The 27,234-nt window shown below is 40.4% G+C and overlaps 2 protein-coding genes across 9 annotated transcripts in view; one reads left to right on the plus strand and one right to left on the minus strand.

Annotated features, from left to right (window-relative positions):
- On the plus strand, positions 1–2,839 carry LOC137091444 (insulinoma-associated protein 2). Its single transcript, XM_067455879.1, has one exon. It carries the CDS (start codon positions 168–170, stop codon positions 1,710–1,712), a length of 1,545 nt encoding a protein of 514 aa, XP_067311980.1. The 5' UTR covers positions 1–167; the 3' UTR covers positions 1,713–2,839.
- Positions 2,840–2,987: 148 nt separating this feature from the next.
- The window catches only part of ralgapa1 (Ral GTPase activating protein catalytic subunit alpha 1), a 117,591-nt gene continuing 93,344 nt past the window's right edge, over positions 2,988–27,234 (minus strand). For 4 of the 8 annotated variants that reach the window (XM_067455872.1, XM_067455871.1, XM_067455875.1 and 1 more), the window contains 3 exons: positions 13,490–13,614; positions 5,062–5,176; positions 2,988–4,496 (listed from right to left, as the gene is read on the minus strand). In XM_067455872.1, the coding sequence (XP_067311973.1) occupies positions 4,409–4,496; positions 5,062–5,176; positions 13,490–13,614 (328 nt within the window). In that variant the 3' untranslated portion in view covers positions 2,988–4,408. Of the gene's footprint in view, positions 4,497–5,061; positions 5,177–8,980; positions 9,012–13,489; positions 13,615–27,234 lie in introns of those variants that run through there. The other 4 variants (XM_067455877.1, XM_067455874.1, XM_067455878.1 and 1 more) reach the window with 2 other exon arrangements.

Consider the following 27,234-nt stretch of genomic DNA (forward strand, 5'->3'; position numbering starts at 1 on the left):
GCCAGCGCTGATTGGGCACAACTGCGGCATTGACAGTGACCTCACACAGAACCTGAAGGCGACCCAAAGGATAAAACGCGAGCGGGACGCATCACGGTGACAGTGTCCAGCCCGCATCCTCTCCTCAAGTAGTTTTCATCTGGACTTCGGGTGAATCCGACGAGAAGATGCCACGGGGATTTTTAGTGAAAAGGAGTAAACGTGCCTCATCAGCATCCTACAAGGTGCGCGCGCAAGATGAAAAAGAGCCGCGCAGAGAGGACCTGCCCAGCCAAACTCCAAACGCAAGTGTCCTGGACGTTCTGGAACCTATTAGAGAATCGTGGGCAAGTGGTATAAGCTCTCCAAATGAGCAGACGCGTCTTCTGGAGGACTCTGTGGTTGTTGGAGAGGGCGTCGATTACGCACAGAGCTACTTCAGCCACCCGGAACAGAGCGCGTCATCTCCGCGCAACAGCACCGACTCCTTCAGCCCGATCAAACCCATCGGCACGGAGCTTTTGGACAGATGTCTGAGCTCACCAGCCATGGCGGAGTCCTTTCCCTTGGCCACCCCTGTGTCTTCAATCGAGCGTCTGCTAATGAACCACTCCGACATAAAGTTTGGCACACCGGTGCCCTCTTCAGTGCCCACCTACCCCGCGTTTCATCAGTGCGTAAAACGCGCGTTCATGGACACAGAGCGCAAAAGCAAAGCCCCCAAAAAGCCCAAAGTCATCAGGAAACTCAATTTCGAAGACGAAGTCACCACCTCACCAGTCCTCGGGCTTAAAATCAAAAAAGAAAGTCCCGAGTCGAAACTGGCACCGCAAAGTGGCAGAAAAAAACCGCTGGGTGAGTTCATCTGCCAGCTTTGCAAGGAAGAATACCCGGATCCGTTTTCTCTGGCCCAGCATAAGTGCTCCAGAATCGTGCGGGTTGAATACCGCTGCCCGGAGTGCGACAAAGTTTTCAGCTGTCCCGCCAACCTCGCGTCTCACCGCAGATGGCACAAACCTCGCGGCCTGAGCACCGCGGACGCGAAGAAGTCTCAGCTGGAGGCTCGTAACCACGAGAAGAGCTCGGTGGAGGGGAAGGAGAACGCCAGCAAGATGAGTGGAAACAATCAGCACCAGCTGAGTCCGGACAGCTCCCAGCTTCACAGATCAGCACCGGACAGCAACATGATGCACAGAGTACCCCAAGACCCCCCTCTGGACCAAAGGTACCCGTCCTCCGAGAAATGCTTCGAGATGCACATCGGCTCCGCGGACAGCTCCAGGTTGTTCGAGCACTGCCCAGACGAGCCCGACAGATCCACCACCCCCTACCTGCCCTCGCCCGGCCCGGAAGAAGTGTACGAATGCCACTACTGCAGCAAGAAGTTTCGAAGGCAAGCCTACCTGAGGAAGCACCTGGCCGCGCACGAGACGATCAAAGCATCCTCGTACAGTCACATCGAGAGCGGACAGATCACTTTCCCGTGCCACCTGTGCGGAGCGCACTTCCCCTCCGCGGAGATCAGGGACAAACACAGACTCTGGCACGCGGTCAGAGAAGACTTGCTACTCCGACCCGACCTGAGCCCCGGAGAACAGCAGATCTTCTCATGCAAACACTGTCCCTCCACGTTCTTCAGCTCTCCGGGGTTGACCAGGCACATCAACAAGACTCATCCCACAGAGAACAGACAGGTGATGCTCTTACAGATGGCCGTCAGGCCGGGATGCTGATCTCACTTCAGAAACATTTACGATCGTGAATTTACTAACGGCTTGTTAATATTATATCACTCAATAGGCGGCATCCAGTGACTTTATGTGGGAGTATCGGGCTTTGCAGGTTTTCTTGTTTGACAACAGAGCTAGATTATGTATTCTTTGATAATCTTGGGTAACACTGTTTAACTTTTATTAGCACAGCAATTTATTAACAGACATTATAGGGTTCCCACACTTATACAGTCAATATATCGTTATAAATGATTATTTTAAATTGGATTATTTTAGAGCCGAGGGATATATGCTTTTATTATTTTAAGGATTTTATTAATGCCTGTGACTTTTCAAAGTCTGTACATCTCAGCGGGAACTCTGTATATCATTCTTTACATATCAGCTCATTGAAATGTGAATATTATGCTGGCTTAAATGTTTAATTCACCTCTATGTGAAACTCATTACCGATAAGATTAATTTTGATGGTTATAGAGTGTTACCCATAAAAGGTACTTAACGTTGCCAATTTAATTTAACTCACAACAGTGTTTATATAGGGAAAGGACATCAAATCTACCGGGCTTGAGACTTTCTTTCACTCACATATATCATTATAATATGGGAAAAGTGAATTGATATATTTTGTGTCTTTTTGTAAAAGTAGCTCCCATGGAAAGCTTGTTCAGTCTTAGAAGGTGGTTTGATTTCTAGATCATGAATTAGGGTACTGTATGTTTCATTATATTTTACCTGACAACAATAGCTGCAAAAAAAGAAATGTATTTATATCATAATTAACTGCCAAGCAATGACATAGCATACATCAAGACTATTAGAGGCCTACATGTAATAATAAAGCATAAGTGTCATATTTATATTTTCATATGTAGTCATTTTCAGCTGTTATTGGGGAAATTAAGATAAATCAATAAATCGAATTGTCTTCGAATAACCTAAGAAACGTAGCTTATTTGTACAAATCCACAGGGGAAGCTGCTATTGAAACAGACAATAAGCAAAAAATCAAAGTAACACAGGTTTGCTATGTTGTAAGAATACTTTTATTCTTAAGTGTAGTTGCACATCCAGTCTCCTTCGACATCCGATACAAATGTATAGATACACTCCCGTATGACGACATTGTGGATCTGTGCGTGTGCTCGCGTGTTGTGCAGCTGTTATATCAACACATGCAGTTAGTACTGGAATCATGCAGCATTTGGTCAGTAGTAACACACAAAATGTCTACCATTTTTTTGCCTCTTGAAATTACGCACAGGTTTCAGTTGCTTGTGTGCAGGCCTTTAATATACACGTTATAATCTCCAGAATCCAGAAGGGTGCTGCATGATTTCAACTCCACACACACATATATACTTTTTGTGATAAATTTCTAAATGACTTCAAATTAAAAAGAAAAATAATAAAAATCTGACCCTTTTGTGAAGTCTCACGTAGCTTTCAAGAAAATATACAAACTTGACTTTGTCTTAAACATGGCGACAGTAATAACTTGCATCCGTATATGGGTCAGTTTACCCTTTAATCCCTTGAGCGTGGAACGAAGAAATGCAGACCAAAGCTAGCGTATGCTTCCACGTCTACACGTTCAGAAAAAAAGAAGAGGAACAGAACAAGATTACAGTAAAGGCTTTTGAACTAGCTCAAAAAGTCCTGAAAGCGGGTTGTTCGGTTCAATTTGGCAACGTCGCCGTCTCCCTGCAAGACCTGTTAATGTGGCGACTCGTTCACACTTTCCTTAAAAATCCCATCCGAGATGAGATGGATCAAAAAGAGCGCAGCGGTCCAATGGTTTATGCTGTGAATGAGCTGATAAACCTGCGTGGGTTCGTCTTTAAGGCTGCTGTGCAACGAATCAAAATGACAGGACAGAGTCCAGCGAAAACCTAGCCAGCCATACAGACACATTCAAGCTGAAGACTTGATCTAAGTGGCCTTTTGATATTTTTTTTTTTGGTTGATTTAAATACTGTCAAATATGTACACAGATCAGATACTGTTCATACACTATACACATACATTAAATATGTATATATTTTATATTTATAGATATATACACACACACAAAAAAAAACAGTTGACAAAGGGGCGGTTCAGTATAACATATAAAAAAAAATCAGTAACGTTCTAATGAAGAGAAAACTAAATGTACAAATCGCAATAAACCGTGATCCATAAAGAAAACCAGCAAATAAACCATAAAATGTGAGTGTCAATGTTATATATATATAAAAAACGCAATAAACGCAACAGCAAGAAGAGTTTAAACGTAAATCTGCTCCACAAACAGGTCGAGCACTTCTCCAGCCGTTGACGTTGCCGTCAAATAGTCGAAAACCTCTGTACAAATATAAAAAAAGTTGTGGTTGATACGATGGCAATCAAAAAAAAAATTTTTTTTAACGATCACTGGCACTCTTCAGCGTGCGCCAGCTACGACAACGAAGTAAAATGCGATGCGACATCCATCGGCAAAAAAGAACGTTTCGGTTGTCTTTGATCTTTCTGGCTCTGGGTGGGAGGAGTCAGGCAGCTATCGCAGGCAAGAGGGCGTGGTTTGTCTTTGACAGTGCAGTGGGCGGAGTTCTGGAGTGTCCCGCAGGAAGTCGTCGCGTGAGTTTGCTCGCTTAAGTCAAGTCTTGTTGGCGGAACCCGAGGAACGGCGAAGCTTCATGGACATCCGGCTCTTGCTAGCACGAGGTGACATTGGCGAGGCTAAGTCGCTCCCGTCTACCTGCGTGGCTGGACTTTCGGCCAGCTGACTCTCGAGACATGAGCCTGTTGGGGAGGGAAGGGAGGAGGAGGAGGAAGAAAAGACAAGAGATCAGAACGTCACGACGCACACTTTAAACACGGCACTGTTCTCAAACATCTACTCGAATGAGGCATCTCATTAAAGGGTCACATTTAGCTTGGGTTTGTGAATTAGAAAATAAAATATAGAAGAAAGGAAGGAAATAAATGTCTATACTAAAAAAACGTGACTTTTTTTGTAATCTCAAATCAGTCTCATTGTGAATTTCACTCAGAATTTCCTCTCTGACACTTTGGTTAAAGCCATTTTGGCAAATTGCACAATAAATGTAACCAATTGAGAGCAAAATAAGTGTGAAAACCCCTTCCTGAGGGGCGTGAGAGGTTAACGCACCAGTGCATTGTGGGTGAATTTCACAGAGCGAATCACAAGGGATGCTGGGACTAATCAACGCTGAAATCTGACGCCTCGTCCCTTGGATGAGACCAACGAGGGGGGGTGCAGTTATGATATCGCAACACAAACTACATTGTAAAAGAGGAACGGGGGGAGGAAAAAGGTACTTTGCCGTTTTCGGTTCCAGCATACCATTCACAGCTAGCGTGAAAGACCTTCCGTTTCAAGCCTTTTCCCTTTACCTTGATGAGCCCAATGCTTTCTAGTGGAGGTTTGGGAAGGAGCAGAAAAATCACAGCATTTCTTTCTTGGGGTGCGAGAATGGACAGACAGACAGGACGACAGGGGGACGAGAGAGTGAGGGTGAGGATGGGAAAAGGACAGGAGAGAGGGGCAGGAAAGATGCAAATTGATGGGCATTGATGTGGGGTGTAAGAGGAAGTAGAGAAGGAATATAAAAAGACAGGAGGAAGAAAAACAGAAGAAGAGATATAAGATAAAGATATGAGCAGGCTGGGAGGGAAAACAGTAGCAGGCGCACATAAAATACAAGACAATAAATGCAAAGGTAGATCTTAAAGGGTTAGTTCACCCAAAAATGATTTCATTAATTACTCACCCTCATGTCGTTGGACACCCGTAACACCTTCGTTCATCTTCAGAACACAAATGAAGATATTTTTGTTGAAAGCTGATGGCTGAGAAAGGCTTCAGAAAGGCCTCCATTGGCATTCAGTACATTCCCACTGACAAGACCCATAAAGGCACTAAAGACTTCGTTACAAAGTCCATCTCACTACAGTGGCTGTACAATAATTTTACGATAGCGACAAGAATAGTTTTTGTACTCACAATTTTTTTTAAATAATGACTTTATCCGCCAAGATTTTGTCTTCCGTGTAGGTCTCGGACGTGAACTCACCTGGAACTCACGCGATATAGCGGCGCTCCTCCTCTTCTTGGTCATGTATTCGACCGGTCGAGTTCACGTCAATAACTTGGTGGATAAAGTTGTTATTTAGATTTTTGTGCGCACAATAACTATTTTCGTCGCATTGTAAAATTATTGTAGAGCCACTGTAGTGAGATGGACTTTGTATCGATGTGTTTAGTGCCTTTATGGGTCTTGTGAGTGGGTCAGTGGGAGGCCTTTCTGAAGCCTTTCTCAGCCATCAGCTTTCAACAAAAATATCTTCATGTGTGTTCCGAAGATGAACGAAGGTCTTACGGGTGTCCAACGACATGAGGGTGAGTAATTAATGAAATGATTTTCATTTTTGGGTGAACTAACCATTTAAACACTAAACCAAATGTCAGAATTACCATTGATCATAACTAAAGTCTAAAAAACGAGTACTGACACACCAATCTCACTGAAAAGATGCTGCAAAACCACATTTAATACTCGTTTTTGAATAACACAAGAATATCATTTGTAAAACTGTAATTGAAGGACTTCTGTAAATCAATCACACTCAACAGTAGGGTTTAGGAAGAAAAATGCCATTCACATAATCATATAATGCAACATTATTCATACAAATATTTTAAGAACAGATTACACATGAGCGCTGTTTTTTTTTGTTGATACACTGCCGTTCAAAAGCTTAAGTTCGGCAAGATTTAAAAAGCCTCCAATGCTAATACATTTATTTAATCAAAAATACAGTGAAAACTAATAATTAGGCCCTTTCACACAGCAATACAGTAAATTACCGTAAAATTACAAGAACGACTTCACACAAGCAACGCGTTCTGACTTTTTACCGATAAGGGAGCATTCACACAGCAGCAAAAACACCGGTATTATGCTGAATTTCGACCCCCTGCCAAATTATGACCCCCCTTGTTGAAGTTGTTACCTGATTGCCTAATCCCAACCCCTCGCCCACACCTACTCCTAAACCTACCAATACTAGGGGGGTAATAATCTGCCGGGGGGTCAGAATTTGACACCGGTAAATTCTGTGATGTCAGTCACCGGAAATGATCTATAAACGCTGGGCCTTTGTCTTAATCTGCTCGCATGAGGAGAAGCGCTTTAGTTCCCCTAGTTGTTCAATTTGACCACATCTTTTTGATGTCTAAATGAGAGGCATAATGGATGATCAAACAGAACGCATTTGCTCTTAAAAACACGACACTCGCGTAATACTATCCAACTGCAGAGCAGCCGCGCTGATAAATGGAAAAGAAGGCTGGGTCTTGAGCGCGACGTTGAAAAAGATGATAATTTGGCATATTTAAATAGAAAAACTATTAAAAATCTTAATGTAAACAGCAAGTTGTCTTCATAAGTCTTTACAATTTGACAAAAGCATACGCTTTCATACGCGAATATACCGGTTATCTTCATTCCGCGTTCACACAGAACACATTACTGGTAATGTTAGAACTTCCATTACCGGTAAACTGCCGGAACCAATTTTTGAAAAGGTATTGTTTGTATATGAATTCTGAATAAAATAATTGATTTCCTTAAATAATTATAAACCTAACATGAATTAAAATAGGGTAAGCATTACATCACAGTGGTAGTATTGCTCACTGACAAGAAAATTGGAAAAATCGTAAAACGGGCACAAATATCTCCGATTTAATTCAAGATCTGCAGTGATTTAGGGACGAGTGGTTAATTCCACACATTAAAGGCACTAGCACTGAATTATTTTAATGTTGTGATTGAGTCTAGAGCTGATTGAAGGACTCTTTATTAAGAATCTTCTGAAATACTTCAGCAACAGGAAAAATACTTCTTTCCGATACAAAGTAGGCCGCCGCCGTTGTGCTCTATTATCTGTGTGAGAGATGTTATATTGCACCTGGTGCTTCCATTCAACATTTACACAAACAGACAGACAGATGTGTGATATAAAGAACAGAAGATGAGGCGAGTGAAGCTGTAAGATCATGCCAGACACAGATATGACTTAGGGTGTGTTCACAGCAGGTTTGGTTCTATTGAACTCTGGTGCGATTGCTCTGTTAGTGCGTTTCAAGTGTGAAGGCGGCGAAAGAAGCAGTGGGTCTCGGCACACTTCCAAACGAACTCTTGTGCGGTTTGACTGAAATATGAACGCAACACGAAACAAAGGCATCTAAATGAAACAAAATCAGGACGTGATGCCAAAAGAGAAGATTTTTTTCTCTTCGTAAAGTAGAGACGAGCTGGCTGTTGCCATCTTGGATAACAGAAAATGGGCGGAGCTTAGGTGTTGCGATGACTAACAGACAGCTGATAAATGGCTATCCACCTATCACTCAAAGTGGCCATCTTCATCAGCAGAACACAGTTTAAGATATTTTATATTTAGTCCGAGAGCTTTTCTGTTCCTCCAATGAAAGTGTATGCACACTATACTGTCCATGTCCAGAAAGGTAATAAAAACATCATCAAAGTAGTCCATATGTGACATAAAATAGTTTTGGTCCAATAATTTGGACTTTATTCAGCATTGTCTTCTCTTCCCGGTTTTGTTTTCAGTCCTCAAATAAAGATTTGAATACTTCCGTATTGGCTTCAAGAGAAACGGGGGAGGTTGCCGATTGGTTTCCTCGCAGAAGATCTTTGTTTATGTGTGAGACAGAGATTCCTACCGCTGTTTTGACTCCTTTACACATTTGATAAACTCTTCAAGAGTTCTCAACCGGTAAAAATATCTTATGTATGGACATACGACGAGCGCATTTATCCCAGCATAAAAGCCGTTTTTTATGTTTTGTATTATGTGGTTCGGAGTTAAAAATTACAGTACACGCCAAACAAACCAGGACTAAATGTATCATTTGCGTATTTTGTCTGGACCAAAAGAACCAAGAGAACACACCCTTAGAGGAACCTGGAGGAGTGGCATCTAAGAGTGTTAAAAAGTGTAAATGTCAGTCAATGTTAGGGATCTGGTGTGAGCATGCCATGCAATGAATGTCGCGGACTTCCCACTGAACAAAACATAGAGGACATGGAAAAAGAGGGGAACATATTTCAGTCTAGAAAGAAATCAAACAAACAAGATAAAGCCAAAAGAGAAGGAGCTCATAATGTCGTTACAAGCCAAACAAACGTATAAGACAATCAGGCAGTCTTAGTGTACGGCATCTTCAGGAATCTTACCTTTAGATATAGACAAGTGATAGATTATGATCTGAAGGGGAAACATAAGATAAACAAAATAAAAATAAAATGGGAATGAAAAAGAAAAGAAAAAGAAAAGAAAAATGATCATTTGTGTTTAGAAAGGTACCAGGAGCCCAACACAAATGGCAGAATAAAAGCATTGGGTTTGAAAAATTCATTTGGATAAAATACACAACAAAAGATTATTTTTCAGCCCCAAAGCAAATTGTTTTCAAATGACTGAACCAAAAGGCGAAGAAAAATAAATAAATAAATTGTGCACAGGCATGCGTGTGTCCTCAAATGAAAGGCTTAAAGGTCCCACGGCATGACATTTTTATTTTATTAGGTTTTTCAACATTAATATGAGTTCCCCAAGCCTGAATGTTGTCCCCAAGTCACTAGAAATTTTGATCAGTGTAAAACGAGTTCTGGCTGTCTTTCTCTGCCTTTGAGAAAATGAGAGCTCAGACGAGCTGATCTAGAATTTTCCTGTTATGACGTCATACCAGGAAATGTTACCGCCCCCTTCCTCTGCTCTGCCCGCCCAGAGAATTAGTAGAGAAAGGAGTCAGTTTATCAGTGGATGTCAGCAGCACAGGCTTTACCATACGGATTCAACAGCACCGCCACAAACAGTGAGTAACAGTGTTCATTAATGCCTGATCTGGGATCAGTGAGTTCTGATGTGTAGCTAATCATTCAAGTTCACACAGACTTTCTTTCTAAATCGTTTAATACTGTCAGTCCTGCCTCAGATGCATCAGTGAATCAAGCCAGTGACTAAAACCATCAACTTCACGTCATTTCTGTTAGCAGCATGAAACAAATCTATTATTTAAATGATTAAACTACAGAGAGCAATCAAAGAAAACTCCTTATAATGTTCGGGTAGGTCAATCACCCGTTTGAATGACGCTGCTCATTATGCTCAACAGAAGCTCTTACTGTATTCATGTCGATGTCGTGTTTGTTGTTAGCTGTGGTGAATTTGCATTTTGTGAGAGAAATTACGTTGCACTCGTGTTAAGCTCGACTGGCAGCGCTGCAGCTGCTCCTGCCTGACTAAACCACGCCCCCTCCGCACGTAATCTCATTTCAAATGCAAAGATGTCAGCCAATCACAACAGTGGGTGTTTTCACTGAAGACTCACAGCAGACACGCCTCTTGAAACAGAGCATTCTAAACAGAGGGCTAATATCAGTATAGAAAAAAATGCCTTTTATTTCTAAATGATGACATTTTTTGATGTAAAAACCATACTAACAATATAAGTACACCCCAGGAGACATTATAAAACAATAAAACAACCCATGCCATGGGACCTTTAATGACTCATCTGGAAAATGTCAATGAACTCTCTTGAAACAAATTTATCCTCAATTATTTCCCAGAAACTTCTCCCAAAATAATGGCGGAATGCTATTTCTGGACTATATTTGATTCAAGTTCTGCTGTCATGTTCATTTTAAGGTCAGCATTCAAATAGTAGAGAGCATGGCACTAGCAATGACAAGGCCTTGGGTTTGATTCCCAGAGAATGCAAGAACTTCTTAAAATGCTCCACCCTTCAAACGTTTGAGGTCAGGAAGATTTTTGTTTTGAAAGAAATTAACAATGATGCATCAAATTGATCTAAAGTGATGGCAAAGAAATGTACAAAGCTACAAAAGATTTCTATTTCAAATAAGTGCTGTTCTATTAAAATGTATGATGGTTTCCACAAAAACAACAGTTTTCAACATTGATAACCCCAGTTGTTGTTTACATTGTAATAATATTTCACAATTTTACTGTTTTGATGTAATGCTTGATCTAATAAACGAGTCCTTGGTGAGCATAAGAGACTTCTTTCAAAAACAAACATTTATCTTACTGACCCCAAGTTTTGAATGGCAGTGTATATACTAGGGATGCAACAATACAGTTAGTCCATGGTTCAATACATACCTTGGTTTTTAACCATGGTTTTTGGTTCGGTTTGGTTTTTTGCTATTCTATTCTTAAGCAACAGGAACAGCAAGAGGTTAAGGAGAAAAATGACTTTTTTTTTATTGCAGTACTCTTCGTTTTACTTAAAAGAATCGAAAAACCTTACTTAAACTTAGAACTTTACATAAAATAAACCCTGTACACATTCCTAGTTTATTGTATAATATAGAATAAAAATATATATAAAGATTTAGACTGGCAGCTCAGATCTGTACAGTAGCATTTAAGTGTGAAATTAAATGAATAAATGTAAAAATAAAACAACAGTCTTCACTATAAAATATACATTGATTCTTAGCTACTGTATTCGTTTTTCAGTCAAGAGCACCTGTGTGTATACAGACGCATACCAATTTTATCTTCACTTTAGACATAACCGACTGTGTTTATGTAAACCTTGTGTGTATTTGACAGTATTAACGCAGTAAGACTTCCAGTAATCACGTTTGACAGATGTTTAGTGCGCGCTCGGAAAAGCGCATAGTAAAACCGTGCATAAGCATGCGAATGAAATGTTTAACCGGCAAGGCTTTAAAACGCATGTAAATAATGAACTTTCGTGATAGTGAAAAACTATATTGTTCCGTGAGTATAACTCTACCACTAACGTGTGATGTGAATGTATGTCGCGTTGTTCAGCATATTAGGATGGATGCAAATGATAGAATTTGTAGAAAAATTATTAATTAAATACAAAACCAAGAAAACAGCAATTCACAAGCGTATTATAATAATATTGAGAATTGTGGCATCCCTAGTATATACATATACATATTTTAGTGCTGACGATCAATAATAAAAAAATGAAATACAATTATATTTTATTTAATAAATTGTTATAATTGCTTATAATTGTTATAATTTCACAGTTACTCTCCAAATGAATGTAGAAACAAACAACTTAAAAGTATATTTTAAATATTTGTAGTAATTGCTTTTTTTTTTATTAATGAAGGCCAGTATCACTGAAATTAACACTGCTACTGATTTCTTTATGAAATTGATTTTTTAAACATTATTGATAGACATTCAACATCACAGCATAATTGAAAGCTATCAATTTCAACATTTATTAGGATTTTTAAAAATGAATTACATTTTTGTTAAAAGTTATTTTAAAACAATCTTTACATAAACCCATTATGATAAATATCATATTTACCTGTGGCCTTCCTACCTGTCTAACAGGTAGCAAAAATACAGAAATTGAATAAAGTTATTAAACAGTCTGTACTGCATAAATTATAAATTAAATATAGATGAATCCTTATTTAAAGATACAATTTTCTCTGTTAGCTTTGTATTTTGATTAACATTAATGACAGAAATCACAGCAACTGTTTATTAGGCTACTGTCACTTTAAAGGATTAGTTCACTCAAAAATGACTGAATGTCTTATTTCAGACAAATACAAACAGAGCAATATTAAAAAATGTCCTGGCTCTTCCAAGCTTTATAATGACAGTGAATGGCAGCCCAAAAAAGTGCACAAATGCATCGCTTCGCTTCAGAAGGCTTTTCTTAACCCACTGCAGCCGTATGGATTACTTTTATAATAGATAGATGCACTTTTGTGGGCTTTAAATGTTGGGCTGCCATTCATTTCCATTCTAAAGTTTAGATAAGCCAGGACATGCTTTAATTGTTTTCGTCTGAAAATGTCATCATATACACCTAGGATGACTTAAGGGTGATGATTTACGATTTCAATTTTTGAGTGAACTAAATCTTTAAGATCTGCCACTGCCGAACATGACATGGATCCGATGCTCTTTAACTCTTTAAATTCATTTAGGACGCTATTCAACTAATTTAAGACTGCTCTTACGAGAATACTAAACAAAACAGATATTTTTGACATAATTCTACGATATTGTTTTTTCAAATGCAAAAAAAAATACTCAATACTGGTGCACGTTGTGTGTGTGTGTGTCTCAGGACATTAAAAGCCAGCGCATTCTCTTTTGTCTTGTCGTGCTTGAATGGTTTAAAAGCATTTGCATGAATAAGAGTGTTATCATATAATGGATGATGCGTTAAACATTTGTAATCAGACACCTTTAACATTTCTCACACCATCACAGTTTGTTCACTATAGCTTAGAAAATAGTAATAAAATATGACAGGAATTCAGGGTTAAACTGTGTTAGAACAAATTGAACAAATTCATCGTGTGTGTGTATATATTTATACACACACACACACACACACACACACACACACACACACACACACACACACACACACACACACACACACACACACACACACACACACACACACACACACACACACACACACACACACACACACACACACACAGTCAAACCAAAAATGATGCATAAAAATGTTAATGTAAAAATAAGTGTGATTCTACATGAACTGATGGGGCTATGCTACATGCAACATAAGGTCAGAGAGACTAACTGGACGGAATTGTGAAAGTAAATGGTGAGGGTGGTGTAAAATGACAAATAAGTAAGCATCCATTCATTAAGTCAATGACGCCCACCTGCTTCAGATGGGAGATGGTGGAAAGGTGCAGGGCAGAAAACACGAGCCGCGTAGTCCTCGAACGTTGTGGGCTCCAAGTGGTGCTGAACTATCGTCTCCAGATATCTTGCTCTCTCTTCGTAGCTGATAAACATCTGAGTTAAGGTCAAACAAGGTTGGCGCATCGATTTCAAAAACAACACAAACACACACATCAATAGGAGGTCAAACAGTTAACCAGGATGCCATGGGTTAATATTTCTCCCATCATACTCTAAACTGTATTACAAAGCTGTCATTGCTTTACGTATGGTGACACTGGGTATCAATGGACATCTTACTGTCTGTGTTATTCGGTTAAGAAAAATGATGGTTTTGAGTAAATGGAAGGGATTAGATTACGCCGCTGTGTATGGGTTTAAAAACGGAGGGATTCTGTTAATGGGGACGATTTGATTAAATAGTCTGTTGGCATTATGGTCTTTGCTGCATTCATAACTTCGTAAACCAAGAACAACTCGGTTTGGATAACGTAGGATGCTGCGTCACTGGAGAAACTTGAGTACCGGTTAGAAATGGAGTGTGTGAGATACAAAGACGAGTGAAAGGGAGCCCCTGCTGGGAAGAGGCAGGGGGAGGATATTCTCGGCTGTTTTTGGGCTGTTTCTGCGGGTGAAGAGGCACACAGAGCATCTCCACCAGGAAACGCAACACTCACGCAGATCTGTCGTTTGCCTTTTCCTGTCTCCAGCAGACCCGTTTCCTGCCGACGGGTCCTGCTGTTTGAGAGTAAACCCTGGAGTGATTGGGTGAGAGGTTCCTACAGAGGAGAAGAGAAAGCAGCTAGCGAAAGTGTCAGTGGGTGTGACATAATTAGACACATCCAGTTCTACAACTACAGGCAGAACATGACAGAGTCTTGACAGCTGTGACAGCTCAGAATAGCACACATACAGTCTTACTGACTAAAACATTCAGTCAGGGCTGATACAAATGAATGCAAGGCTTCTGATTGCAGACTTTTCCTGTGTCGTCCCCGTTCTTCACTTCCATCTGATTGAAAGTAAGAGCAGAACTACCTCATGAATCACTAACAGGTAATACATCAACCACCAAATGTAAAATTGCCAGCTAAAATAGGTATACAGAAGCCGATACAGACAAGATAAATCTGATATATATACACTCACCTAAAGGATTATTAGGAACACAATACTAATACTGTGTTTGACCCCCTTTCACCTTCAGAACTGCTTTAATTCTACGTGGCATTGATTCAACAAGCCGCTGAAAGCATTCTTTAGAAATGTTGGCCCATATTGATAGGATAGCTGCAGTTGATGGAAATTTGTGGGATGCACATCCAGGGCATGAAGCTCCTGTTTCACCACATCCCAAAGATGCTCTATCTGGTTTAGATCTGGTGACTGTCGGGGCCATTTTGGTACAGTGAACTCATTGTCATGCCCAATTGGCACTAAGGGGCCTAAAGTGTTCCAAGAAAACATCCTCCACACCATTACACCACCAGCAGCAGCCTGCACAATGATAACAAGGCATGATGGATCCATGTTCTCATTCTGTTTATGCCAAATTCTGACTCTACCATCTGAATGTATCAACAGAAATCGAGACTCATCAGACCAAGCAACATTTTTCCAGTCTTCAACTGTCCAATTTTGGTGAGCGGCTGCCGGTTGTGCGTGTTGTGGCTTCACAAATGCTTTGCTGCATACTTTGGTTGTAACAAGTGGTTATTTCAGTCAAAGTTGCTCTTCTATTAGGCTGAATCAGTCGGCCCATTCTCCTTTGACCTCTAGAGTCAACAAGGCATTTTTGCCCACAGGACTGCCACATACTGGATGTTTTTCCATTTTCACACCATTTTTTGTAAACCCTAGAAATTGTTGCGTGTGAAAATCCCAGTAACTGAGCAGATTGTGAAAAACTCAGACCAGCCTGTCTGGCACCAACAACCATGACATGCTCAAAATTGCTTAACCCGTTTAATCCCAAATTTTTTCCTGCAATGTGAGTACATGCAATTTATTCCTCAGACCTCCCTAACACACAAATGGTATGCCTTCTTTGATTTTATGTTGGTTAAGTTAGTGAAATATTAGGTTTTATACTCGGTCACAATAGTGACCGGTGGGAAACAGCATAGACAGAATTCATACAAATTCTTCTATTAGACCTATTTACTGGTTTGAAACTTAAAATAACAATAAAATATCCTACATATAAGAATGAGATATGATTAGGATTTACTTCAAAACTATTTCTATTGTTCATGATACACAATAAAAAAAAAATTGGGGGTATGAAAATTGCAGCCCATTGAAATAAATACAAAAATCTAGGTAACACGTTCATCTTCACTGAATAACGTGTCCGGCCAAAGAGAGGCGAAGAGGTGACCAACAAACCTTGAAAAGATCTAGGCACATACATGTAGTTATTACTCCTAAATATTTGCAACTTTGAAGAGCTTGGAAGAGCAACTTTGAACATTGAAGCACCAATTGGTAAATCCGAAATTTGGAAGTTTGCAAGGTATATCTTATAAGGTTTATAAGGTATATCTCATAGATATAGATAGACAGACAGACAGACAGACAGACAGACAGACAGACAGAAGTATAGACTGATAGACAGAGAGACAGAAGTATAGATAGATAGACAGACAGACAGAAGTATAGATAGACAGACAGGCAGACAGACAGACAGACAGACAGAAGTATAGATAGACAGACAGAGAGAAGTATAAACAGACAGAAGTTTAGATAGATGGATAGATAGATAGACAGAAGTATAGACAGACAGACATATAGATAGACAGACAGAAGTATAGTTAGACAGACAGACAGAAGTATAGTTAGTTAGACAGACAGAAGTATAGATAGATAGACAGACAGACAGACAGACAGAAAGAAGTATAGCTAGACAAAGGTATAGACAGACAGAAGTACAGACAGAAGTACGATGGATGGATGGATGGATGGATGGATGGATGGATGGATGGATGGATGGATGGATGGATGGATGGATGGATGGATGGATGGATGGATAGTTTTCAGTTCAATCTGTGAGAGAGTTCATATGAATAACACAGAATGACATAGAGGGGACATATTCTGTGTTATACTACCGGTCACAATTGTGACCGTCTTCTTTTATATGCATCCTGACAGCAGAATAAACCATGTATTCATATAATTTGTATGTATGTATAGATGACCCTTTCATGATGATGTGTGCAAAAAATTAATGAGCTATTCAAAAATTAACTTTGATTAATTCATTAAATTTTCCTGTCATTTCTGTGCTTTCACATTGTCATTGTGCTAAGATGGCAGTACCAAGAAATAAGTGTGTGTGGTCACACGACCAAACTATACAGCAAGGTTAAACCTGCCCAGTACTCATGTAGACATCTTAAATGGGTATTATAAATGAAAATTTGCTTCATAATAGAAGTTGCTTTTTAATACAACACTAAAATATTCGAGGAAAATTTACGGTCACAATTGTGACCGGTGGGATTAAACGGGTTAAATCACCTTTCTTTCCCATTCTGACATTCAGTTTGGAGTTCAGGAGATTGTCTTGACCAAGAGCACACCCTTAAATGCATTGAAGCAACTGCCATGTGATTGGTTGATTAGATAATTGCATTAATGAGAAATTGAACAGGTGTTCCTAATAATCCTTTAGATGAGTGTACATAACAAATATAAAATTGATTTATTGTTCAAAAGTTTGCGGTATATTTTTTTAGGGTAACACTTTAGTTTCGGGTCCAATGCTCACTATTAAAGGTGCTGTATGTAAGTTTTTGACTGCACTAAAGCATAAAAATACCAAAATATGTTAGCAGATATTTAGGAAACATGCTGAGTTTACATACTCGTTTCTCCGAAAAACAATGCTACAGCCAATTATTCTACTTTGAAATGTGTGTTCCAAGTCATAATGTCTGTTTTTAAACTTAACCACTACTACATTACTATAAATTAAATAATATTAATAAACAGTTATTTGGAGTTTATCCAAAAGTCATAGTTAATAGTTAGTTGATAGTGAGAATTAGACTAATTCTAATTCTAATCCTAATCTAAAGCATAGAAATAAAAATGCAAGCATAAAAATGACTAAATGATTAAATGCTTGCTTTATTCAGCAAGCATGCTTTAAAATAATAAAATATGACAGTAAAGACATTTATAAGATTACAAAAGATTTTTTTTTTCAATAAATGGTTTTATTTGAACTTTGTTCATCAAATACTGAAAAAAATGTGTCATGTTTTCCCACAAAGGAATTAAGTTTTCAACATTAATAATAATAAAAGTTTCATAACAACCAAGCTCTGAATGATCATGTGACACTGAAGACTGAATTAATTGTTGCTGAAAATTCAGTTTTGCCATCACAGAAATAAATTACATTTTAAAACATATTAAAAGTTATTTTAAATGGTCAAAATATCTCACAATAATACTGTTTTTACTGTTTTTGATCAAATAAATGCAATTTTAGTGAGGCATTAAAAAAATAGGCCTCAAACTTTTGAACAATAGTGCAAATTATATACCATTTTATAATTTGACTTTGACTAAAATTAATATGACATTATTAAATATTTACAAAATTGAATTTTATCAAAATGATGAACACTGACCACTGTATAAATATACAAAAATGGTTTGAATCTGCAATGAACTAATCCTTTTTCTCCATTTCAGGTCACTAAAATGGAAAACCTGGTTCTTGGACTGAAAGGTCAGGGTCTTGAAGGGTCTAGTCTTGTTCTTGTCAGGTATTAGTCAGGATCTGGATTTTGGGAATTTGATTTTAGTCAGTGACTACTGCTACGTAGATGGTTACTGGCCAGAACAAACTGCTAACTCTGCTACGTAGATGGTTCATGGCCAGAACAAACTGCAAAGTGGACCATATTTTATGCCGATAGTCCGGCTACAAGGGGCAACCACTCCAAACAGCGAGAGCAAAGCACGAGCAGCACCGCTGTGCGTCTTAAAAGCCCTCTCAGAGCCGCCCAACATGTGGCCACCATCCTGAACCTGAGATGAGCCTCTAATGCCACCCTGTCACCAAGACAACAAATCCTCTCCGCTGTTGACTTCAGATGCTCTTTGTGTGTCACAAAAAGAGAGGTAAAGGGAAAAACAGTTCTTCTTTTTCTTTCTCATACATGGTGCTTCTTTTTTTTTTTTTTTTTGCAACATGTATTCACCCAAATAACCCGGGCCTTGCATCCGCTGTAATTGAATTTTTGATGGGTGGTGTTTTTTTATGACGGCTTGTTAAAAAGGAGAAAGTCCTTTTAAGAGAGTGCGTGCCAGGTTTTCGCGCCCTCTCTAGCATCACATGCTAGTAGAGGAGAGGAGGATAAAAAAGAGCCTTTTGTGCATTACCAGAAACTCATTTTCCCTGTGGATGAAAGGCAGAAGGGGGGAAAAATACTCCTGGCCTCTCCCCCCCCTCCTACAGAGCTTTTCATTGTCACCGCGCTGAACTCCTGGGCTCTGGAAGGAAAGAGAGAAATTGCCACTGAAGAGACAGCAAAAGTGAGCTTGTTAGCACATTAGGAGTGAAGGGCTCGTGGTGGGCTGCAGGAACAGTCCCTGGTGGTGTGTTAATTCAGCACTCCGAACATGCTGGTGCTGATAGCCTACAAATTGATCACTCCTGCTACCCCCGACTTCATTCCCTCCCCCTCTTGAAGCTGGTGGCAGTGGAGGAGAACACAAGCACACCTCTAGAAAGGAGGAGAAGCCTTTTATAATGTCAAAGTCATGACAGCCACCTTGACGCCGACAACTACTCTCTGATGACATGGTGTCTTTCTGGTGAACACTTCGAGGTAGACGTCAATGACCTCTGTGTTCTTATGCCAGCCCAGCAGTCCTGGGGCAGGATTCACAAAAATCTTCTTAAGAAAGAAAAGACTTAAGATAAATTCTAAGAAGTTCGTAAGAATGTTCAGAGTGCAATTCTTGAAGAAAATCTTTAGACTTTCTCAAATATTTTCTTAAGAATTTTTTTCGAAAAATGTTTTACTTTAGAAGAAAATGAAAGGTGTTATTTTATTGAAAGGCGGCTACTGCTGAAGACTCGCTGAATGAAAAACACCACATAGCCCGATTACTGTATGTGCAGATTACTGTATCATAAGTGTGCAGACTATTTTTATTGTGACTGGCTTGACGGGAGTTAATCACTCTGCATTGTGATTTTAAAGCGCTGTGTCATTAAAATCGTTATTTTAAAAGAGCCGGTCTCAAGAAGTAGCGGTCTTTCCCATTCATTTGCGCATGGTCTTTCTTGAACTCTCTCTAGAGTTAATGCTTCCTGTATCTGTGTGTGTTGTGCTGCCTTGCTAGTTCTAGCTTGAGTGGGCGCATCATGCGTGTAAAAGATCGATCCGTGTCAGTTCAGAGTACTCGTCCATGTTCATGGCACTTATTAAGTAATATATATTATATTTAACTAGATACTGTTTGTTCTAATGGTTAATAATTGAAACAACCCAATAAATTCACCACATCTCACATTTAAGATAGGTATCCACATGGAGGGTATCCTTACTTTAAGAAGTTATTTATGATTTTTAAGAACACACTTTACGGGAATATACATCCCAGCAATAATCCCTCCATCCATCCCATGAATAATCCCTCCATCCATCCCCTCTATAATCTGTCCATTCATCCTCAAATTTCAAAAGGCTTTCTTAACTCAAAGTTTTCAAAAAAGAAAAAAGTCAAAAGTTGTAATTTTTTTTTGTTATATCACTTTTAATTCTACTTCTAGTTTAATTCTACTTTGATACATTAAAATTCAGAGTTCAACTCTGCATCCTGTTTGCTACCTCAATTGAAATTTAATTCAAATGAACTGATCGATTCAGTTCTGACTAGAGCATGAGCCTGGCTACAACAAATTTATTATACTGAACTGAAGTCTGAATTAAATCATAAAATACAGTAAGAACACAAGCAAAAACAGGGCATCAAAAAAGGACACTTGTGCTCTGAAACATCAGTGCAGCCAAGAGTTCTGGGACAGTCGCATGTGTGACAGCAGCACTAGGATGGCCAATAGCTCCACTCTCCGAGAGCATAGCTATTCCCTGCTCTCGCGTTGCAAATTAACACAGTACAGTAGCTGACGTGCGTGGTGAGACCACGGTCCCAAATTGCACACACACACGCGAGCACGAGCACACGCACAGCTCATTTTAATTACACATATGATCAGTCATGTTCTTCACATGGTGTGGTTGTTAGTATCTGTGCTGAGAATTCCTCAGTAGGACTTCATTGGCACCTTTCAAACGAAAACCAGAGAAGGATCCGCAGCCCCACAGAGGGAGCCACTGTCCGGCTGCTGAACGGCTCTCGTATCCTAACACACAACCCGGTGGGATGCGCACAGCAGAGTCCGCTCGCTCAAACCACAAACCACAAGGTCTCCGCAGGTGCCTTTGTCAGGACATGTCTGTCAAACCCTATGAGAAATCACTTAGCTGATATACAGTTTTCAGTCACACCACTGTAATGGAGTGTCTGCACATCAAACTAACTCCTGCTATTAAAGTCATCATGAAATTAAAATGTTTTTTTTATTTGTGTGTTATAGAATATTATAAATAATTCTCTTCTCTGATGACATGTTTACTAGAGTGAGGGCAGGACAACCTGTCACTCACATGATATCACGGACAGCAATGGCAAGGGACAATGATCTAAGTATCCAATCAATTCCTGATGGACAAAATCAAGTCCTGTCCTACATTTTGACTTCATCTTAGAAGCTGTTTCACTCAGATAAACAGCACAATAGGGAAGAAAAGATGATGGCAATTTCCATTTCAGGATGACTTTAAGATCTCTCATCGATTAAAGCATCTAACCAGATGTACCCAATCATGCATTCAGAAAAAAATATTAATCAAATATCAGTGTCACTCAAAACTATTTGGAACCTTAAAAACAACAGTTACCAAGATCTAGGAAGCCTAAATTCACCAATAAATAAAACTATATCTGCACTGACGTTGGGGAGAGAGAGAGAGAGAGAGAGAGAGAGAGAGAGAGAGAGAGAGAGAGAGAGAGAGAGAGAGAGAGAGAGAGAGAGAGATCAGAAAAGTGACAGAGAAAAACATCACACAAATAATCAAATTTGAGGAGTTTTACAGAGTATAATTACAGAAATCTATGTGTGCCCTGAAGTGCAGGCTAATCGGTTTATTTTTCCATCTGATGCCTGCTGATATCGTGGCCCTAACAGTGATTTTATTAGCGAGGCACGGTGCTGCGGCTGGCTGCCATAGCCCCGTCATTACGGCCAGTGTCTCCGTGTGGCACAAGCAGATGAGAGGAGAGATAGCCCAAGCTAATGCACCGTTGCCTGGGGCTCCGAGACACTGATCTGGGCCCGGGCTCCAGCATCACAGCCTCTCCTATTAATCTCCGCTGAAACCAAATTGGAGGGCTCGTGAAATACAGCCCCAAGAGCGTCCGGCCCGATTTATCGCCCTGTGTCCTGTCCCAGCGCCCCAGGGGGAAAGTGATGTGCGTGCTGCCGTTGCAAATGCAACATTTATTTAACATTCACGACGCACAAGTCAGCGCTAATGCTATCAGAGAGGAGCGTGCGTACGCCGAGCTACACGTACGTGGAGGTCCTGATTAGTATGAATGAGTAAAGGTGGCCTTGCCATCTGCCTCCCATGCATGTCTTTTTTAAACACTAACCCGATTTTGTGTTTCTACGGGGAGTGGAGATTTTTCACCACAGCTTTCAAATGCCATGGCTATTAATTCTTTAAATTGCATTTAGCTTTGCAGAAATGGTTGAAGTCTGAATTTGCACAAGAGGCGTTTAGCTTCTAACATGTTTCAGCGGGTTTTGATGCACAGACGGACAAGCTTGCAACATTGGAGCAACAAGTTCTGTTGATCATCTTCACAGATCCACCGGTCAAAACTATATAAAATATAAAGATAATTTTCTATCATCTAATTTTAACAAAGATGGAAAAAGTCTTCAAATTACACAGAGAGAATGATGGATGGAAATTGTAAAATGATAGATAGATAGATAGATAGATAGATAGATAGATAGATAGATAGATAGATAGATAGATAGATGGATGGATGGATGGATGGATGGATGGATGGATGGATGGATGGATGGATGGATGGATGGATGGATGGATGGATGGATGGATGGATGGATGGATGGATGGATGGATGGATGGATGGATGGATAGATAGATAGATAGATAGATAGATAGATAGATAGATAGGATTACAGACAGACAGAAACAGAATGAAAGATAAATAAATAGACAGACAGACAGAAAGAAGCATGGATGGATAGAGACAGGATGACAGACAGAACGAGACAAACAACAGAAGACAGACAGACAGAGACAGATGACACAGATAAAATGTCTGACAGACAGACAAAACCATAGAAGACAGACAGACAAGACAAACAGATAGAGACAGAATGACAGTCAATCAGTCAGACAGATAGATATCTGCTACACTAACCACAAACTCCATGTCAGGAGCCTGCAGCGCATCCTAAACACCTTGTAAGAGTCAGACCCACATTCCCCATCGCCACGCACCCCCGGGGAGCTTGTTGTTTACCAATCTATCCCGAGACGGAGGGGGCCACACAACAACATTTTTTTTGTTAACACACCCTGCACCTCACTCATTCACACGCGGCCTGTGCTTGACTGACTGGAAAGTCTTAGGATGAAGCTGTCAGTGCTAACAGGTCAAAACAGGGGAGAAGTTAGGAGGAGTGGCTCAGTGATTGATCGACATATTAATGGCATCGCAGGCCACTGAGGTGAATTGTGCTGGGGAAAAAAACACTAACATCAACAGTGACGGGGGTCGCTCATGCAGTTACAATAATTACTAATGCACAAAATAAAGAGAAAGAAAATGGCAAAAGCAATTAAGGACTGACCCCACCAATACATCCCCCCCAACCCCCAATCTGTTCCAACCCCTTTTCAGCACTGACAGGACAATTAGTGAATAGTGCAACCTTCCATCCCCCTTCACACACACACACACCAACAAACCACGTTGTTACTAGGACACAATGGGGCCCATTGTGAGAGCTGGCAGTGTGCGGCAGCGCTGCCCGTTAGGCGTTTGGCTATGGCTATGTTGAGTGTGTGTGTGTGTGTGTGTGTGCAGGCCGCTCAAGCATGGGGACAAAAGGGGAAGCGCTGGCCTGCTGCTTCCATCAGCCCGGTTGCCTTTGGAAAAGCCAGAGTCAGAAGGAAGGAGGCTATGACCCAAAGCTCTTCCACTCTCTCCGCTATCACGCCCTGCCATATGCTGACCCCAGCAGCCCGGCACTTATCGCTGCCAATCAGCAGCCAGCGGGCCTGCCCCCACTGCCACGCCGGAGCTGGCGCGGTCCCACACACACCACTGGACTGGCACGGCCAATGGGGAAGCCGCTTAGCACGTCCCCTCCTCTCCCCCTGCGTCCCAATCGACCACTGACAGATGGAAGATGGCCGTGACTCTTAGACTTACGTGTTTTTTTTTAATCGAGTCCTAGCCAACAACACCCCTTCTCCCCCCCGACAACTCGCAGCCGCGAGCCAGACGGATCAGATAATGTGGGTTTCTCGCAGCACAATCGGGGGTTGAAGGACCAGATCTAGATTCACTTCATTCCAGGATGTGTTACAAGGAACCGAGCAGCTGTAACGATCCGGTAGCCTGGGGGAGAGACAGGTCAACTAGCTCTAATCAAAACGGGGTATTTAAAACGCACACACACACACTTCCACATATGGCAGCCCAGACTGTAGCAGAACATTTTATCACTCAGGCCCAACATGGTGCCCTCAGAGACTAAGGCTGGCTGGAAGGCCCCGAGCTCGGGTTCTTTTTTTCACACATGGGCCTTTGGATTGCTCCTGTGCTATCTGCAGTTTAACCCTGTTATTTTGTCTGCCCAGCATTCATAACATTGACCCACGCCAGCTACCTGCTATCTGCTATTTTTTTTTTCTTTCCCTCCAACAGACATTAAGACCAAAGAGGCCCCTTTCTATCCATTCCAGGCCCTAATTTCACAGTCATGCCGAATGAGGGATCAGTGTGCGGGGAGGCAGATGGACGCAGCCCGGGGCCAAGAGAAAGAACTGGAACTTAGAGTCAGGCACAAGAGAGGTTGAGGCGTGTTGGCTTACAGAACGAGAACAGGGAAGAGATGAAGGGAAAAAGTGAGAACAGCGGTCTGTGTTTATAGAGTTTAATGGAAAAAATTAGGAAGAAAAGGCTGTTTTGAAGTGGCTTGACTGTGGACACTTTACAAAAGGAAAATGCTGGTCTATCTTTCTTGAATTTAAATCATTTACTTCACAACACATCTCTGCTGAGCTAAAAAGGGGGATTTTGATGACCATGTGTCAGTTAATTGCTACAAAAGCTGCTGGTGCACCATTTAAACATTTCTAAATGAGGAGCTCTACAGCAAGAACAGCACCTGACATGTGTATCCACGGCAAATCCAATTGTCCATTTTTGTTTGAAACTAAAGGCGGTGACCTGAGGCTTAGTGTATGACGCAGTTCAGGTGGAAGAAAATGAGCTTGATTATACATAAAAAAGACTCACCGAAAGCCTTGAAAGTTACTTTAACTACTTCCACTTCTTTCTAATTACACAAATCAACCCAAACACTTTGACTGACTAACAATGCAACCAGTGTAGTCCAATTAACCTGACGATTGACACTTATGAGTCAGTTCTTTTAGTGAATCAAATTATATGGTGCAATCAATGTACCAGAATGTATTAACAAATGATCCTTAGAAGTCAGTTATTTTAGTGAATTAAAAACACAGCGAGATCATTGAAGCCAAAATCCTGAAACTAATGGCTATTTTGAGCCGGTTCTTTTAGTTAGTCAAATATTTACAGCACAAACGGTGTAGCTTGAAACCCAAAACAAAAGACTCTTATGAGCTGGTTCTTTTAGTGAATCAAAAACACACCAATCCATGAACAAATGACTCTTATGAGCTGATTCTTTTAGTGAATCAAAAACACATTATGTGACAAATATTGTCCAATCCATGAACAAATGACTCTTTTAAGCTGGTTCTTTTAGTGAATCAAAAACATACAGCGCAATCAGCTTACCTTGAATCCTAAAACAAATGACTCTTATGAGCTGGTTCTTTTAGTGAACCAAAAACAGAGCACAATAAGTGTTGCTTGAACCCAAAAACAAATGACTCCTATGAGCTGGTTCTTTTAGTGAATCAAAAACACACAGCATGACCAATGTAGCCCAATTCATGAAGAAATTAATCTTATGAGCCAGTTTTTCTTTTAGTGAATCAAAAACAAAGCATAATCAATGTGGTCTAAATGTTTTTTTTTTAAATGAATCAAAAACAAAAAACCCTGTTCTCAAAACAAACTAAATTAATAATTATTGAATGTAATTTATAATGTGTTGTTAAATTAACAGCAGAGTTTTTAATGTAAAACAGTTATTATTAAAATATCAATTACTGAATTAAGCTAAATAAAATCGAAAGCTTCCGAATCAGAATCAAATGTAATCTAGATGTCAAATCAAAATCATGTTGCCAGAGAGCAATGTCATGAAATTATTACATTGATGGCTTATGGCTAGCTCCTTATGAGGGCTGAACCAGCAACTTCACCAGCTCTGCACTTTAACAACTACACCACAGCACGCGTAAGATTGATTTAGAGATACAAGTACGTTAAGGGGACAATTAGGTTACATCACTTTCTCTCTCTCTCTCTCTCTCTCTCTCTCTCTCTCTCTCTCTCTCTCTCTCTCTCTCTCTGCAATGACTTCATGTGGCGGCACCATCAACAGGTAAGCAGGAGATACAGTGACTTCCTTCCTCGCATCCCCAGGGTCCTCTCAGTCCCGGAGGCCGTTTTGCGCGAAGGAGAGAAGCCGTTTTGGCACATAGATCGTCTAATCACTACTAGCCTGCCATCCATCCAATCCCTCACAGTCATCAATTATTCGCACAGGACAGAAAGAAAATAAGGTGCGAGTGTGCTCAAAGAAAGAGAGAAAAAAGAGGGAAGGATAGTTTCAAAATAAAGGGAATCAGGCTGAAAGAAAAACAGACAGAGAGAGAGAGAGAGAGAAAAGGTTTGGAGAGACATCCGTCGATAATGACAGATTACTGTAATTCAGGCTGTCAGGAGCATCGACCTGTGCGGCTCACGCCAATCAATAGCTCAGTCCACTATCGAGCTCCGCGCAGGCACACAGATGGGCGAGATTGCTGCGAGCGAAAGACTCAAGCTGAGCCAAACAATCTCTCTGGCTTGGAGGACATGGCAGATGAGAATCGCTTTCCCCCCCTTTTCTCTCTCTCATTTTCTCCCCTCCTCTCCATCTTTGCTTTGTTTTCTGGAAGTAGCATCTCTTTGATAAGAAAAGAGTGCTCTTAAAGAAAGGTTAAAGGTCCTCGGCACCAACAAGCCAGAGAGGCTGGATTTGGACTGGGAAATGCTTAGATATTTAACATTATATAAAGCATATAGTGGATGTAATTGTGGTTGTAAATAGTTTGAAAACAAAAAACAAGTAAAATTATAGTGGCAACTTGACCTTGCCCAAGTTCAAATCCAGCCCATGTGGCTTGTTCAGAGCGAAGGACTTCAACATTTCTTTAAAAGT

This window comes from Pseudorasbora parva, chromosome 10 (assembly GCF_024679245.1).
Source record: "Pseudorasbora parva isolate DD20220531a chromosome 10, ASM2467924v1, whole genome shotgun sequence".
In the NCBI taxonomy this organism is placed as follows: domain Eukaryota; kingdom Metazoa; phylum Chordata; class Actinopteri; order Cypriniformes; family Gobionidae; genus Pseudorasbora; species Pseudorasbora parva.